The sequence below is a fragment of the Nymphaea colorata genome, chromosome 1, assembly GCF_008831285.2.
Source record: "Nymphaea colorata isolate Beijing-Zhang1983 chromosome 1, ASM883128v2, whole genome shotgun sequence".
Taxonomy (NCBI): domain Eukaryota; kingdom Viridiplantae; phylum Streptophyta; class Magnoliopsida; order Nymphaeales; family Nymphaeaceae; genus Nymphaea; species Nymphaea colorata.
The window spans coordinates 37,343,416-37,360,412 of record NC_045138.2 but is presented as its reverse complement, the minus strand read 5'-3'; the positions used below and the strand labels follow the sequence as shown (position 1 = coordinate 37,360,412).

Below are 16,997 nucleotides of genomic sequence, written 5' to 3'. Positions count from 1 at the left end.
ACCAGTGCCACATCCAATGTCTAATAAGCAGGTCAAAGCCGGAGAAAGCGAGAGCCAAAGTCAATTTCAAATTCAACTAATCGAAGAAAGCTATTGATTTAAAGGCGGCTTCCGCGTGAGGGAAGCTTACACCAGTTTTCAAGTCTCTCATTTTAAAAGTAGCCCCCTTACAAATAAAAAATGTAATTAGATCTGAGAAACCCAGAGAAGATCACTGTTCCTTGTTCAAGAAGCCATCCACTTAATGCACTTGTAAAAGCCCCATTCCGGTAAATCATAAATGGATCTCTTCGTTCCTGGCGTACATGTATTCCGTATAGATAGTTGTTATTTCAACTTCCCACCGACGTAATTCTGTAGAAAACGATCTTTCCTTCATTACTCTCGAATTCCTGCTTACCGCTGTCTCTGTCAAGCGTTCTAAACGAGAAAACGTTGAATGTTCTCAAGAGCTTATCCTGCAGCAGGGAGATGCAAGTGGATCTCAGTTACGATAGTTCAGTTGTAATTCAATTCTATACATTCAACTGATCAAAATTTAGTAAACTTTCGACGAAGTAGCCAACAAGAGCTTTGAGCTTCTTTAATATTAGCATGATTTTTCCTTGCAACCTTCCAATTCCAACCTGAATATAGACTTCCAAAGAAATATAGGAGGAAATCGAAGCACGTGAAAAAGATTGGTACATGTCTTGATCATGAAAGAAATGTGCATAGATGAAAATGAGTTATCAAGTTGGCAAAGATAGCGTGAACGGGTTTGACTTGGCTCTACCCAACTTAGACGCGAGATTTTCACTTAAAATTCTAGTTTGGTTGCATATATTATAAAATACTTTAGCAAAAGGCGAAAGAATAGTTGGCTCTGTACCAAAACTAGGAAACTCAAAATCAAATTTCATAAGGATTCTAAACATAATACCGGCAGAGATTCTGTCCACACTATGTGCTTCTGAAATTATCAGAGAACAAGTGTCTTGGTCGATATGCACAAGATGGAAGAATTTTTCATTCCTGTTTCTTTTCCCCCTTCTTGATGAGCTCCCCACACAATCATTTTCAAAATAACCTTGTTGGGTAGCGTGTGGGGAGACCTTCAGCATCGTCACCCAAGTGATGTTGATCCATGAATTCAGCTTGATTAGGACGAGTCAAGAACAGGAGGCTTCTATCATTCTATGGGCAGAGCAAAGCGGAAATCTAGGAATTAGAATGGGCAGTTCGGCAGACTGATTCCATGGTTTGGTTTAGCTTTGGATCTGTTTGTTCTCATTTATTTGATTCAGTTCGAAATTTATGCAGGATTAGTTTGGCATCAGGGTTCCGTTATTGCTTCCAACGATGGTTTTGGCTTAAATTTTAGTTGGCGTTTACGAGTTTCTTTCTTTACTAAAATCTTGCTTGAGTTCTTCAATCTTCCGTCTTCATTTGTACTTCTTTTAAATTTTGCAATGGAGTTAATCGTTACTGTAGTTTGGGCGTGATTGCACGTAGATCATTGCATCCACAGATCACATAATTCCCATAAATATATTTTGAGACGGATCTACGGCCTTAAGCTTTGACTCTTTTTTTTTTAGTGGATAGCGACGATTACATTAATTTATGAGCAATTTCGATGGGTATTTGGGTAAGGGTTTGATGTTTAACTCTCGTTGGAGTTGCAGAATGACAGTGTAAAGATTTGATCAAAGGCCTTCAACTTGGCATCTTGATGATCTCAACTATGTGACTCGATAACTTAAGGCTTCACGCAAATGATCTAAGATTTGACGCGAATGACTTAGTCATTGCTTTTCAACGTTTATGTAACGTAAACCTAAATTAAAATTTAACATATTTCAAGAATGCAGAAGTCACAGACAAGCAAAAACGAATAAAAAATTTGCAACCAACCGAATGGAACTTAAACTTAATCTGGCCTACCTAGCTCGAGCCAGACCCATGTAAATTTAAACTTGATTTGTTAAATCAACAAAATAAGGTGAGTTTTTTTGAACTCAAAAAAAGTTCAAGACTCGAGATAACATAGTTGGTTAGCTTGGTGAACCAGTGAAAGATACTTTAGTTGATGGGTGTACTGTTCTTCACTCAAATCTCAAAACAACTTTAAATCCCAATAAATGAGAAAAAAATAGGAGAGGGTTCAAAGTATTGTCCTCTTTTCAAGGCTGCTAAGTTGCCAGTACGCTGTCAACGTTTGAGATCACCCCTACCTTGAGTAGCGCTACTCAAAAAAGAGTCTAAAGTGTCCTGTGTGTTTATGAGGTACTGTGTCCCACCACTTTAAACAAATAAACATGATGCTTATGATAAATCATATGAGAAACATGGGCTTATGACAAAATCATATAATTAAGCAGTCGCCTATATCGGCTTTGAGAAAATAAGTCAAAAAAAAGTGTAAATTAGTATTTTTGTTCATGTACCAAATACGGGCCCGACTCGGCTTCATATCGGTATCGGCAAGCTTGCCGATACGGAGCACAATAACGAGTACAGCCGACAAAAACAGCCACCTTGCATTTGTCAAATAGATAAAATTATCTAGCACTTCCCAAGCACTAATATGAGCATTTCCAAGGCTTGGGGCCCTAATGAAGAGTTACAATAAACAAGTTTGATCAATTTAAACATAAAAAGTTAAAATAAAAGATAGTTGGCGTGATTTTCAATGCAACGGTTGAAGGTGAGAGCTAGTAGGCGGTTGGCTTTTGTTTAGAATCTCTACAACAATAACTTTATTTCTTCTAAGCATCTGAGAGAATAAATTCTATGATGTCATATCGATCACCATCTTCATGACATCAACTTTTTGTGTCCAAAAAGGAATAAGTTGAAGCACAAGGAACATGTAGAAAATGAAAGCAAATCCTATATCTTAACCACATAAGGTGTTGAAGTGAAAAGCTTGCTTAGGGGTTAGGCCCCCTACCTTTATTTCAATAAAATGGATATATACAAGGGAAGACCAATACAAACCTTAACACTAAACAAAGACAAAAGATTGGCCTAACCCTTCACCAAAAAAGGTAAAAATGATACATAACATAAAAGCTACGCTTATACATTGAATTCAGCAAAATATTCATGAGTATCATCAACATGCTCCATGATTAACTGACCTAGGTTGATAAAGGCTTCAACTAAAATAAAAAACCCCACTCATTGGGCTGTAGGCTTATTTTTTCTAAGCATCGGAGAGAATAAATTCTATGATGTCATATCCATTCACCATCTTTAATTCTTCATTTATTTTCAAATATCCTTAACCCATGAGTTGAGAACTTGACACTCGTTGACGTTCTACTTGGGTAGGGAGTCCTAGTTAAAGCTGAATAAAGATGAAAGATGAAGAGGAGGGTAGATTCGTCGCCGATATTGTTTTAAACTAATCTCAGCTTCATTTTGATTTATATCATAAGTTCTTCTTTTGAGACCCGGAATAATTAATTAACGGTAGGGATTAAGGGTTTTTGGGTCAGATCCAGATTGGTGATCGAGCTTAAAATTTTGAAGTCAAGTCCTGATCCAAATTCAAGTGTTTGAAAGTAAGTGCCAAGTCCGGCTCTGACTAAGTGACTCAGTGTCCATTTTTTTCAAAAGGGTTTTTCCATTCATGTTTTTTTTTTTTTTTCATTATAAATATTACAACAACCTTTGCTGTGATGATTTTATTATTTTTACCGCTGCATACTTCAGATGGTTTCAATATGTGCCGGCTCACATCTTCAACTTCTATTGAAATTCAAGTGTAATTTATAGTAGTTTTTTTTTATATAAGCCTCACATCTTCAACTTCTACTGAAAATCAGGTGTCCGTAGGCAAATACATTATTCGCAAATTAAAACCTACAATACAAATCTCCCAACAATTTCAAAGGGTGGGCATTGTTGCTGATTTTAAAAAATAAAGGGTGTTATTATTGTTATTTAAAAAGAAAAGAGATGAAAACATGCTGACAAGTGCCATGGTGATGTTTATATACACAATTATCTTTGTTAATTGCTCAATGGAAATACTATTTGGCATGTTACCCCTCCAATGAATAAATCATGTTTCATGCAGACTGAAAGTATTAATCTGATCAATGAGCAAATTGTGTATATAAACATGACCATGGCACTTGTCAGCATGTTTTCATCTCTTTTCTTTTTAAATAACAATAATAACACCCTGTATTTTATACATAATATTGTCTCACATAGTTTTCTAAAACACTATCTAAAACTCCTTTTTTGGCATCCAAATAAGAACCACTTTAAAGAAACACTAAACAGGTTTTCAAAGTTCATTAAAAAATTAATTTTCACAAACCCAAATTTTCAAAAAAATCTTTTTTTCAAGATGTCATCGGAACGCGACCTTCACACACTCGGATCTGCCAAATTTATACTTGACAATATTATTCATGAATGCACCGTTATCTATATGTTACTTCACCTCAATGAGGTGATTTTTTTTTTAATATTTAAAGTATAATTAGTAGTTTTTAACATGCCTGCTGCCATGTATTAGAACCAGAGTAACACTGAAAAGTTATCGTATTTTCCTCCAAACTTATCGGTGGTGGCCGCGATAAATTCGTTCGCAGATATTTGTTGCATCACTGTACAGGATCGCGGCGTAACGTAAGTGTCATTCATTCGCGCGCGCGCGAGCGAGAGAGGGTCGAGGTTTCGGGACTAGGGTTCTGCGAATATCCTCGAGATCTCTTCTGCTGGAAATGGAGGGACTAACGGAGATTGGTAGCTCCAAGATGTTTGGAGGTTACAACAGGAGGTACCGACATTTCAGCCCAACCCTCGGCTGCTCTATGACCTTTTATATCTACTTCCCTCCCTCTGCGGACTCTCAGAAGCTCCCCGTAAGAAGCCCTTTCCTTTTTTTCCTTCTTTTCTTGAAATTTCTGTTGGGGTTTCCCGGGTTTCGTTTCCTCATCTGTAGTCTCAGTTTCGATTTCGGTGCTTGGAGTTAAACATAGTGTGTCGGGCGTTTAATCTCTACGTGGGTAGTTTCTAATTCGCTCTAAAACTTAAAATATTTGTGGCACTTTGATTTGTGGAGGCCTTGGTTTGCTAGGAGCTGTTGTTACCTTCTATTTGACAATGCAAGTGTTCAGAACTAGATTCGTCGCGTGTGTCAGAATATGCATGAACGATACAGATTCTGAAATGAAGGGGTCCATTGAGAATGAAAATTATTGACGTCTGTTAGTTTGTCTCCATTTCTTTTTTGGTTACGATGGAGTAGGAATTTTGCTAGTGGCTGTGTAGTGGTATCGGAACTAGTCGGTTTTTTTTTTTCTAGAAAAATTACGTTCCTGCAGAATTCTGCTACTGTCGGTCTACTGGTGTTGTAATCAGTCGAAATAACTTTCTCCTGCTACATATGTGGTAATATCTAGAACACATATAGACATTGGTTGGCGTATCTAAGAATGCAAAGGCATCCGTTCTTTGCCTATATATGCTGGTCGTATGTTGATTATATAATAAGCACTCCGAACCCTGGGACGTCGGGTGTTGTTTCTTTGAAGTGATGGTTGAGATTATGCAGTAGCAAGATCGTTTTATTTGGTAGTTTCTTTTAGTTTTGTCCTGAAGAATGGTTGAGCTTATGTGTTTCCTTGTTTAACCAGGAAATGCATGTAGCTTCATGACTGCATGTTTGCACTTTACATTACCTTGCAATGGTTAATTGCTTTCTTCCTAGGTGCTCTACTGGTTGTCTGGACTCACATGCTCGGATGAGAACTTTATCATCAAGTCCGGGGCTCAACGTGCAGCTTCTATCGAGGGTGTTGCATTAATTGCACCAGATACATCGCCAAGTGAGTTGATACAAGACACCCGGTTAATGCCATGAGTTCAAGATAGTAATAGGCAAGCATGGATTTTAACCGGTTCACTCTTCTCAAAGTTCCGTCGTGCTGTTTGGAATGGTTCCCAAGTGATAGATAGGCAAGCGTGGACTTTAACCGGTTCACTCTTCTCAAAGTTTCTTCGTGCTGTTTGGAATGGTTCCCAATTGATAGCCCTAGGAAAGATGCTTGCTTCCTCTTAGGATGTATACTGTTTGCAATACACAAAATCTCTGAAGTATTCTTTCTTTCTTCTTTTGTCCATTAATATGAAGCTTTTGCTCATGTAAGTTTCAAAAAAGTACTCGAATGCTAAAATTTTTATTTTTGTGGGCCTGACTGGTTGATGTAGCCTCAGAAAGATGCAGGCTTCTTCATGTATTATGTTACACTTATCAAGATAAGGACTTGGAAATTTACGCTTGTACTCCTGGCTTCTGCAACAAAATGTCTGTAATTTTCCCAAGATATAAATTAAAGACACTGCATTTCTCTTTTTGATTTAGTAAGCAAACATTTATTAGAAAAGATGTTCTTTTCTGGCGTCAACTGTCATGTTGTTTTGGGCATGCGTATTCTTCGGATTTATGTAATGCAGCTAGCAATTGGTAAATGCAATTGTTCTTGCCTAGTGACCCTAATTTTTGCTTTCTAAGATCCTTGTTAGCTATCTGCTATGTACACCTAGACAATTTTCTGCATTAATGTAATGATATTCCATTTCTATCTGGGCAGGAGGTCTGAATGTGGAAGGAGAAGCAGACAGTTGGGACTTTGGTGTGGGTATATTACCTTTTCGTTCTTGGAAGTATTATGTTCATTGATGAAGTATTCATACTCCATTTGATTCTGAATCTTAGCCTTGTCTAGGTGAAGTCTCAGTGTACTGAACATTGAACAACGGTAAAGATTTAAATTGTAGTTATTTGCGATATGTACTAGCTCTTAGACTGCGCACATGATGCAGGTGCTGGATTTTATCTGAATGCTACACAAGAGAAATGGAAAAACTGGCAAATGTATGACTATGTTGTCAACGAACTGCCTAAGCTTTTGAGCGATAATTTTCAACAGCTTGATACTTCACGAGCCTCCATTTTTGGGCACTCAATGGGAGGCCATGGTGCTTTGACTATCTACCTAAAAAATCCTTCAAGTTATAAGGTAATACTTCTCTATTGTTCCATTTTCTTGACTATACAAGGTTGGGTGCATGCTCATTTTGATGAGACTTCACTTCTCCATGATTCCACCTCAACAGTCAGTTTCAGCATTTGCACCAATTGCTAATCCCATAGATTGTCCCTGGGGTCAGAAGGCTTTCTCAAATTACTTAGGCAGTGACAAATCTCTCTGGGAGGTATGAACAATATCTGACTCTTAATGCATACAAAATTCTGAAAAAATTGTTTAATTTCCTTGTTTTGTTGACTTTCCTTGGTGACTCCACCTTAATTTCTTGGACCTGCAGGAGTATGATGCAACTTCCCTGGTTAAGAAATGTAACAAGTTTTCAACACCTATCCTAATTGATCAGGTAGTCACCAACAACATTACTGGTCTTGAAAATCAATTCAACTTTGGGTTTCTAACTAATTATAGTTAATATATGATGAGTTGTTTTATAATTTTATGCGACTGGATTGTTTGTGTTTTCTGTGGTAACAGAGTGCATTGCCTACATAATTGACTGTTGGGGACTGAGAGTCCAGCTCTTGAAGGAGTCTTAACAGTCCTTTATGTTTAAAGCCCGTGCTGGTTTTTTTCTTTCGATGTTCTGCATTGGTCACAACAGTCAAATTGTCCGCCCACATGTGCTCCCAGCAGTTCATTTGCCTGCCTACATGTTTGAGCTACTCTGAGTATAGTGTAATGTTCAAAAAAGGTCTTAGATGGTTCGAAAAGAGTATAATATCTTAACCGTCACATTCCTTGGCCGTTTTAACATATCTAATCTTGCAAGTCCAATTGACTTGCAACTCAATCTGATTAAATTAACTGAATAAATCCCAATTATGCTGAATGGTATTATAATATCATAAACAACATCTAATTTATCAATCTTACCCTAAATGCAGGGTGACGAAGACAAGTTTTTGCATGAACAGTTGCTGCCTCACAGGTTTGAGGAAGCTTGCAGGAGTGTGGGTGCCCCATTCATGTTGAGGATGCAGCCTGGGTACGATCACTCCTACTTCTTCATCGCTACCTTTATTGAGGATCATATCCGCCACCATGCTAAAGCCCTCAAAAGTGGCGATTAATCCGTGTTACTTGTTAATGATGCCCATGCTTGACTATGGAAGCCTTCGTCCTGATTTACGGTGTACTTGAGATGGGTTTGTACCACAACAGACTACTCACGGTTGTGTTTACTGTACAAGTTGCGTGGAGGAGATGGCTGTCATGTTGCTTGGATCCACTGGTTTAGTGAACGATCTTGTCCATTCTCCCTCTTTCCCTCTCTGTGAACACCCAAAGGGCCTATATCAACGAGGCTGGACTCCATTGCATTGTGCATCAAAAGTGGCGCGAAATTCATATTAGGTTGATGCCCTGGCCGCTGATACTTTCCCTCGTTTTTGTTTTTGTCTCTCTCCACATTTTTTTTATTTTAGTAGTTCCAAATGAAATGCTCTCCTGTGTTCTTTTTGCCGATTTCTATTCTTTTCGTGCGCCAGTCTTTTGGAAGGAAAACATGCGCCAATTTTCCATGTCGAGTATATGAAAGCTGTTTTTGAGTATTTTTGTCAGGATCGGTTCTTGAGTTAAAGAATCCTTGCTAAAATCTTTCATGTGCAGTGCATGTTTCCTTTTCGTTTTCATCTTAAAATATCGAAACCGAGGCCTTGTAGATGGTTAAACCCTTTTTAGTTCGTCTGAATTGAAAATCCTAGCGTTCCTTCAGGCCTGTGTTCTCTCAAGCAACTGAAACTGAGAACTCCAAGAACACGTTTTAGTGGTGTTTGATTACTGCTCTTTCTGAAAAGCCACGAACGGGTAACCGGGTTCGCCTGCAATGCCAGTAACAGGTGTTTTCCTTACAGGTTGGTCGTCAGTTTTTGCATGCAAAACAGAAAAATGCTCTTGCTTCCAAAGCCTGCGTTTTGTCTTCAGTGGTTACGTCGTGCAATGCGCTAAAAAGAGTCATTTATGGGCAATTAAGGAGCTCCATGTGTGTTACACCTCTGAATCGCTAACGGACAGTTCTTAAAGGAGAGCAATCGATGGATCTGTTTTATTATATATCTTCTTGATCCTGTTGTGAGATTTTTCTTCTTAAAAGTTCAAAAATGCAAATATTAGCTTGGAGGTGAAACTGAATTCATTTACTTTTGACAGTAGCTGGAAAATATTACTAATACTTTGAACAACCTTAAGCAACTGGTTGTTTCAACAAGTCATATGGCTAAAGGGACGCTTGTGAAGTAGACCTCAGATGCACTTGGGCTTGTATAGCAATATTGGTCTGCCATTGATGCCTTGGGTTGGCCTTGCATTCACTTCAAAACCCTATTCAAAAAGGCAAAATAAATAAACAAATAAAAACAAAAAATTGTCGAAAAGGCAGCTGAAGGCTAAAGCAAGTTGGAAATCCTAGTTGCTCCTTGAAATTTTGTGAAAAAAAAAAACTCACATCATGAACGGCCTCCCTCAGGGCGTGAATTTGTCTCCTTGAGGCAGTTCTCACCTGTATAAATGCAATCACCAACAACAGGAGACAAGGACACCCACATGAGAATGTGGAAATTGGGTTATGAAGTGTTGGTGAGGTATTTCTGGTGATTTTTTCGCAAACTTGAAACTGTTAAAGAGCACATGTAGAAGAGATAAATGAGTCACATTATACCGTGATTACCTTTTTAACAATAGTCCAAATCACACCTTCAGTGCAGGGAGGTGTGGTGAGGGAGCCTTTGTATCTGTAATAATTTCTGGTTCCAATTCTTATGTCTTTTGGATTGACAACTCCAATTTCTTCTTCCTCAGTTGGGTCAACTTTTGAAATGGCATGCATTAGCTGATGGACAAATGAAAAGAAAAAAGAAAGAAAGGAAGAAAATGAATGAGTTTTCTGCATAATAATAAAATATTGATGACGCTTTCTCGAAGCCAAATTCAAATCTGCTCGGATACTTATATCTGAACATGAATTGGAACTACTATTTTTTCTTTTACCAATTGGCGTGCATAATATATTAGATTCTGACCTGCCATTAACTATTCTCAAGATTCTTTAGACACAGCTGATATCACATTCATAAGTTACTGGTCCTGCCGGAGGAATTGAGAACAGGTTGCCACCCGTCTCAAAGAGTGTACTGATAAATGCACAGTAACGGCTAAGAAGCCCCCAGCTGGTCAGGCGACACTTTCAAGGTTCAAGACACAGATACACAGAAAGGGGGCAAGTGATCAATGGGCGAGAACTAGAAAAAGTTGCAGGTTTGAACCTTGGCAAGGAAGGAATCAGGTCTGCCCAGTTTGTAGAGGATCCCAACCACAGCTACGCCTCCTTCCCTGCTCTCATGAACCATGTGCAGCTCCAACTGATACCTGCAATGTCGCCGGAGTCCGGCATTATAAGCTTCCACCTTCACAACTTAAACACCAACTTCAGCCATTAATGGAAGTTACTGCAAAATTTTTAAAACACACAGCACACCTTGACCCATTTATGGAGTGCTCGGAAGGTGAGTGCCAATGGCACTGCTTCAGTTCATACTTCACCCCCTTGATGTAAATCCCACCTGCTTCTCCCACCCACTGCAGCTGCATCACAACACGAGCTGTTACCTGTTTCTTGAAAATAAGCAGTTAAAGTGGAAATTTTCTCAACTAGATCCACGCGATTTTCTGTTATTTCACTAAAAGCTGATGCCTTTTCTGTAAAATTGAAAATATATACGTGCCAGCCTCCAAGGGAATCTCCTTCATTTTTTATTTTTTTCTGTCCCCCCTACTCCTTTTAAGGGGACCAATAAAAAAAATTAATAAAAAGAGACCAGCTAGCTGGAATTCTTGCAAGAAATTAAGCATGCTCCGAGTAGTCTGACAGTACGTTGCAAGATAGAAATGAATATGAAAACAATTATAATTCAATTGATTTTATTGTTGTTTTTACGTAGGCTAGTAATTTTTCATCTAAAGCGTGATTAAAATATTTATTTAAGGAAAATCGCCTTCGATGTAGAGCAAGAGAGGTACCATGTATCAGATTTTGACTATTTTTATTAATTTCAGATTTTTTATGTTTTTGATTAAATTTTATATACTTTTTACTTTTTAAATGTTTTTGGGTCATTCAAAAACAGTTTCAGCTGAATTGATCCTCAGGAACCGAATTTACATGATTTGGTTTTAGCTCATTCGAGGGTTTTGTTTTGTTTTCATTTATATTTTTGAGGAGATCCACTTTAGTGGAATTGTGCGAGCGCGAAGGGTTTTATAAAAGAAAAAGTAAAAAGTAAAAAAGAGAAAAGCTGAGTATACCCATTTAACACTTTGAATTATTGCCGCAGAATGTCTCATTATCAATCAAAGATTGGATGATAAATAACGCATAATTTTTCTGCAATTACGTTTCAAACAAATAATCATTTAAACTTTCTCTTCAAAAGTCTGTTAGTAAGTATCAGGTGTACAATATTAGAATTTTAGCTTGGAACAACTGGTGGCAACTTATAATTCTATTCGTTTAAAATTTGAAGTTTCGATCGTCAGCTTTTTCACCATACAGAAATGAAGGACCAAAATTTCTAGGAAAAGATAAAAAATGATGTTTCAGAATCTTTTCTGCAACTGCGCTGCACCTTGTTCTTTCTCCCTCAGATAAATGCTGTGATTTGTAAACTATGCCAACTATGTGAGTTATGACAGGCGCTTGCTGAAAACGAAATTAATGATTTCTTTTACTTTCTTGAACAATTGACAAATCTAAGATCCTCCCAAAAAAAGAAAAAAAATCACGACTGCAAATCGAGTTCGACGGTAAAATTATTGGAGGAAAATATTCAGAAACGAAAGAAGTCACCATAATATCATGGCCTCTGTTCTTCAAGACAGCACGGGCAGGCTTGTATTTCCTCTTCAGCCTCCCCAGTTGAGGGAGAACGACGACCCTCTTGCTGAGAAGATCAATGGGGGATTGCTCTTTGCCTCTGCAAGCTGCCCATTCAGGGTGGATCTCAGACCAGTGTTCTGGCCCTTTGCTGCTTCCTTCCTTATAATCGAACTCTTTTTCATCGTCTGCTCGTTTACAGAAGAAAATGTTTTCTTAACACATCAAACAAAAGCGCAGCAAAGAACATCCATGAGAGAGGGAGAGAGGAAAAGCTTACCAACTTCAGAGGAGTTGCTGCAGGAGCAGAGGAGAAAGGAAATGAGAGCGAAGAGGAGAATGGTGGCTTTGGTGCTCATGGCGCTTTTGAGAGCTAACGTCTAGTTTTTCTCCTTGAGAGTTTTCATCTGTTACAGAGACTACATATATATATATATATATATATATATATATATACAGAGAGAGGAGCACGATGATCATATGGTAAGTCTTAAATTCAAACATGATATGGTAAGTTTTAAATCTAAAATAGATGACTTCATAGTTCGTGCTAAAATGTTTTGTTTCGAGAGGCTCGTTATTATTATTTTATATTATTGATTTGGGCCCCAAGACCTGCAAGAAAGTGGTGCTCAAATTGGCTTTTTGGATTCTTGCAGAGGTCACGATGGTCCAGGTGAGATCTGAAAAGAGTCTCGGTCCGATACTTGATCTAAACGGAAACCTAAGTCATTAATCTAATCTAATTTCAGAATCGCATAGAAACTGGGGATGTTTTACTAATGAACGAAAATTGTTTACTTTCAGTAAACAATTTCCTAGCTCGTACTCGAATTATTTTACTTTACGATGAAGAATAGCCGTTAAAACTAACCTTCTCCGCTTCATGCATATTTCTTTATTCTATTACAGCAAATAAAATATATATTTTTTCTCTCTCTCTACTTCTATTCGTTTTTGACGAACACGATCAGATAGAATCGAATCAATGACAAACCTGTTCGATTCAGTGGCCATACGAAAAGTGCCACATGCCAATTTTGATTAAGGAGTCTTTATTTTAATTTATGTACGTGATTTAATTTTTAAAAAATATTATTTTTTTTTAAAAATAAAGTGAACAAGTTCTCTTTGATTTCGTCTTTACCATTAAAGATTTTTTTTTCCCCCTCCAACTTGATGAGGAAAAAAGCTAAATTAATTCTTGCATACGCCAAGTGCCCTCATGGATGTAGAAAACGTTACTTAAATAAATTGGCTGCCGTTATTTTAATGAAGCAAAAGTCGAAGCTTCCATTCTTTAAACCATAGAGAAGCCTTCAATGACATTGAAGAGTATTCTCCTGCATACTTTCCAAGGGATTTGCAGAAGATAATACTTTTTTTGGAATTATGGGTAAATTGACACTTTCTTTTACTAGTTTCAAGGCTTTTTTTACTTCGTTACTAAAATATTAAGTTAAAAAGATAATATTTGGTGCATGTGTATATGTGATGACCAAATCTCACCTCCTCATTCCTTTGTTTGTTTTCTAAAAGATCGTCATAAAGGAGGGAAAAAAAAATTACAACATGCTTACGCGGAATATAATGTGATCATGACAACACCAATATCAATATCTGAGCCTTATCCAAGTGGGGATTGGTCAGATATATATCCAAAAGACATGAAAGAAATGTGCCGTTTGCTTACTGCTGCAAATAGTTAGTCATGAGCTATGACGTTGTTTTCTCAAGTTTCCCTTAAAATATTGATGATTTGCGTACGTTCTATGAAGTATATATATTGAAGGGCATTAATCCCTCTCGATCTTACCTTAAAGTTGAAGATCGGTCTGAATTGCCTTAGATGTGTCTCTGTTGCTAAGTTCTGCAGCTTTCCTGTTGACAAGGGGGAAAAAGTAGTTCATGTATATCATGAGGTTGTTTGGGAGTGACAAATTGTTGTTATTTTGATATTAAACGGGTAAACATTTTTCTAGGACGTGTTTGCACGAAGGTGTAACATAAATTCCACCAGACAACTTATCTCGAACAAGTTACTTTTATGAAAGACTGGGATGTGCTTTTAAAATAAGTAGGTAGGCAGCTTTTGTCCAGCCCAGCCCAACCCAGGCCGGGGGCCGAAAGCCGGATGGGCCCCAGCGATGCCCACCAGAAGGTCATTGGCTTATTTTCAGTAAACATTTCACGGTAACCGATTGAGATGAGAGCGAACCTCCTACTTAACTTCTCGTCCCCTTAAAATACAAGATCTGCTTTTGGTGTCTCAAAATATCCTGCTAGTATGTTAATAGTCATTTTTTTGTACAAAACAATAAATTGATGCTATTAACATTTGAAATGAAAACCGATGTCTACCAACCTTCACCCCAACTGTTTAAAAAACATGAGTCTTGAATGGACAACTTATTAGTTATTAGTTATTGCTTTCAGGAAACACAGTAGTCAGACAATCACATGTTTAATTTATTTGCTTTTGGCTTACTTACTTAAAAGTACTGTGTCAGGAGCCCGTATTTAGGATTTTTCTTCTTCTTTTAGTGAATCAAATTGCAATTTACAAAATTGCAAGCGTGCGCTTTTTGCCTCATTTGGGATGTCTTTCCTCCGGTTTGGCCACTTAAAAAACATTTATTTGGTTAATACGGCAAAAAATTTAGAGTACGAATTGCGTTAAAAAATTCATTGCAAAAAAAGGGACCTACTTTTTTCCACTAAACCAATTTGGTTTAAAGCATGCCAACAACTAAACGGCAATAGTTAAGCACATCAAACACGTTACTTTTTAAAAGATGAAAAAGACAAACTTAACTAATGTTAAAGGGAAAAAGGGAAATTTTCTTATTGATGACAATAGTCCGACTATTATGTATTTACTAATACTTCGAAGTTTGAAACTTCAGCAGCCAGCGTGCATAGACAAATACATTACAAAATGGTCGCCGGAAAAGCAGCTCTCAGATGGACCTGGGGGTGTAGAGCCAAATTGGTCGGTCGTTGGTGCCTTGTGTCGGCCTGGCATTCACCTCAAAACCCTGTAAAAGAAAACCAAATGGGCTGCAGAGTTTGGTAAAGAAGATGAAGTTTAAGACGGATCCTCGATTTTTCTCTCTTTCACAAATACAAGTAAACTTACATCATGAACTGCTTGTCTCAGTTCATGAATCTGTCGTCTTGAGGCAGTCCTCACCTGTATCGCCCGATCACCAACAAAAAAAGGAATTAATTCAACAGACGCAGGCACACATGGAGACCACATGTGGACAAGGATTTATCGGTTTTCCTTCACAACTTTTATGCTATAAAGGTGCCAAATTATGTTTTTATCTTAACCCCCAACTCACCACCTTTCTTTTTTAAAACATTTAGTAAGAAGGGGGATAAATTATTATGATTCACATTCAATTTATATATATATATATATATGTACACACACACACATACATACTCTGCTTACCTTTTTAACGATAGTCCAAATCACACCTTCGGTGCAGGGAGGGGTGGTGAGAGAGCCTTCATATCTGTAATATTTCCTGCTACCAATTTTCACATCTTTCGGGTTGACAATTCCAATTGCTTCTTCTTGAGTTGGGTCTACTCTTGAAATGACATGCATCAGCTGAAAAAAGCATGAACAGGCAACCAAAATACAGAAGAAATGAATGAGTAATTGGCTGGATAGTAAATGCTATACTGGTCACCACGGTTGTGTAAAAACGGCATCTACTTTTACAGAAAAGGAGCCTAGTAAAGATATCACACTTCCTGAATTTGTAAAGAACAGCAAAGCTCTGCCTTCTTTATTAGTTTATTGCCCTCACCAACCATGTGCTCTTTCTCTCTCTCTCTCTCTCTCATATGCAAGCACGAGCGCAGGCACAGCCGCACAGACACTGCAAGGGGGGAAGAGAATGGGTGTGAAACAGAAAAAGTTGCAGGTTTGAACCTTGGCAAGGAAGGAATCAGGTCTGCCCAATTTGTAGAGGATCCCAACGACAGCTACATCTCCTTCCCTGCTCTCATGAACCATGTGCAGCTCCAACTGATACCTGCAAATGTACAGGAAGGGCATTAGCATCCTCCTCCATAATTTCACTCACCAACTTCAACCGAAATGGAAGCAAGCATTAATGGAAGTTACTACAAATTTCGAAAGGCACACCTTGTCCCGTTTATTGAATGCTCGGAAGGTGAATGCCAATGCAATTGCTTCAGTTCATACTTCACCCCTTTGATGTAAATCCCTCCTGCGTCTCCCACCCACTGCAGCTGCATCACAACACAAATTTCGTCACTTTAACGTCGCATTTGCGCCCTTTCCACCTTGGAACCAGAACATCTAGGAGCAGGCAGTCGACTGAAAGTTTATGTAACATGAACATTTTTTGTCTCTTTTCTGTTCCACTAAAAAATAACGTCTCCTTCTAACAACGTTCTTCAGAACCCCACCCTATGCGACTGTGAATGTCATTCGCGATAAAAAAAGGAAAAAGAAATACTTCGTTAAACAACTAGAAATCTGCAATGTTCCCAAGCAGTCACGGTTGCAGATCGAGTTTGATCACAAATGTATTAGAGAGGACCAGAAAAACAGGGGAGAGGGTAATGAATAGTTACCATAATATCGTGGCCTCTGTTCTTCAAGACTGCGTGGACAGGCTTGTATCTCCTTTTCAGCCTCCCCAGTTTGGGGAGAAAGATGACCCTCTTGCTGAGAAGATCAATGGGGGATTGCTCTTTGCCTCTGCAAGCTGCCCATTCAGGGCTAAGCTCTGACCAGTGCTCTGGCCCTTTCCTGCTTCCTTCCACATAATCAAACTCTTTCTCCTTCTCTGCTCATTGACAGAAGAATTTAATTCCTACCTACCACATCAAATGAAAAAAGCAGAAAACATGGCATCCATGAGAGAAAGAGACAGATAGACAGACAGAGAGAGAACCTACCAACTTCAGAAGCGTTGCTACAAGACAAGAGAAGACAGAAAATGGGAAAAAGGAGGAGGCTGATGACTTTGATGCTCATGGCTACCGGAGTGTGCTAACGCTTTGCTTCTCCACTTGGAAGTTGC

General features: G+C 38.2%; 3 protein-coding genes across 5 annotated transcripts; 1 reads left to right on the top strand and 2 right to left on the bottom strand.

Moving 5' to 3' along the window:
* The first annotated feature begins 4,618 nt into the window (after window positions 1–4,618).
* LOC116263889 (S-formylglutathione hydrolase) lies at window positions 4,619–8,438 on the top strand. Its single transcript, XM_031644111.2, has 7 exons — window positions 4,619–4,868; window positions 5,717–5,834; window positions 6,600–6,647; window positions 6,832–7,028; window positions 7,126–7,224; window positions 7,336–7,401; window positions 7,943–8,438. Exons 1-7 carry the CDS (start codon window positions 4,728–4,730, stop codon window positions 8,126–8,128), a joined length of 855 nt encoding a protein of 284 aa, XP_031499971.1. The 5' UTR covers window positions 4,619–4,727; the 3' UTR covers window positions 8,129–8,438.
* A 745-nt stretch (window positions 8,439–9,183) lies between these two features.
* Window positions 9,184–12,331, bottom strand: LOC116246627 (alpha carbonic anhydrase 7-like). Of its 2 annotated transcripts, none has more exons than XM_031618423.2 (7): window positions 12,206–12,331; window positions 11,899–12,113; window positions 10,531–10,637; window positions 10,319–10,421; window positions 9,724–9,885; window positions 9,502–9,555; window positions 9,184–9,377 (listed from the first exon to the last, which is right to left on the bottom strand). In XM_031618423.2, exons 1-7 carry the CDS (start codon window positions 12,282–12,284, stop codon window positions 9,300–9,302), a joined length of 798 nt encoding a protein of 265 aa, XP_031474283.2. In that variant the 5' UTR covers window positions 12,285–12,331; the 3' UTR covers window positions 9,184–9,299. The 2 variants fall into 2 exon arrangements, with proteins under 2 accessions (XP_031474283.2, XP_049936155.1); XM_050080198.1 differs by having other exon boundaries at window positions 10,531–10,631.
* Window positions 12,332–14,771: 2,440 nt separating this feature from the next.
* On the bottom strand, window positions 14,772–16,997 carry LOC126410461 (alpha carbonic anhydrase 7-like). 2 transcript variants are annotated; one of them, XM_050080183.1, is made up of 7 exons: window positions 16,873–16,997; window positions 16,546–16,760; window positions 16,091–16,197; window positions 15,875–15,977; window positions 15,386–15,547; window positions 15,065–15,118; window positions 14,772–14,963 (listed from the first exon to the last, which is right to left on the bottom strand). In XM_050080183.1, exons 1-7 carry the CDS (start codon window positions 16,949–16,951, stop codon window positions 14,886–14,888), a joined length of 798 nt encoding a protein of 265 aa, XP_049936140.1. In that variant the 5' UTR covers window positions 16,952–16,997; the 3' UTR covers window positions 14,772–14,885. The 2 variants fall into 2 exon arrangements, with proteins under 2 accessions (XP_049936140.1, XP_049936148.1); XM_050080191.1 differs by lacking the exon at window positions 15,065–15,118.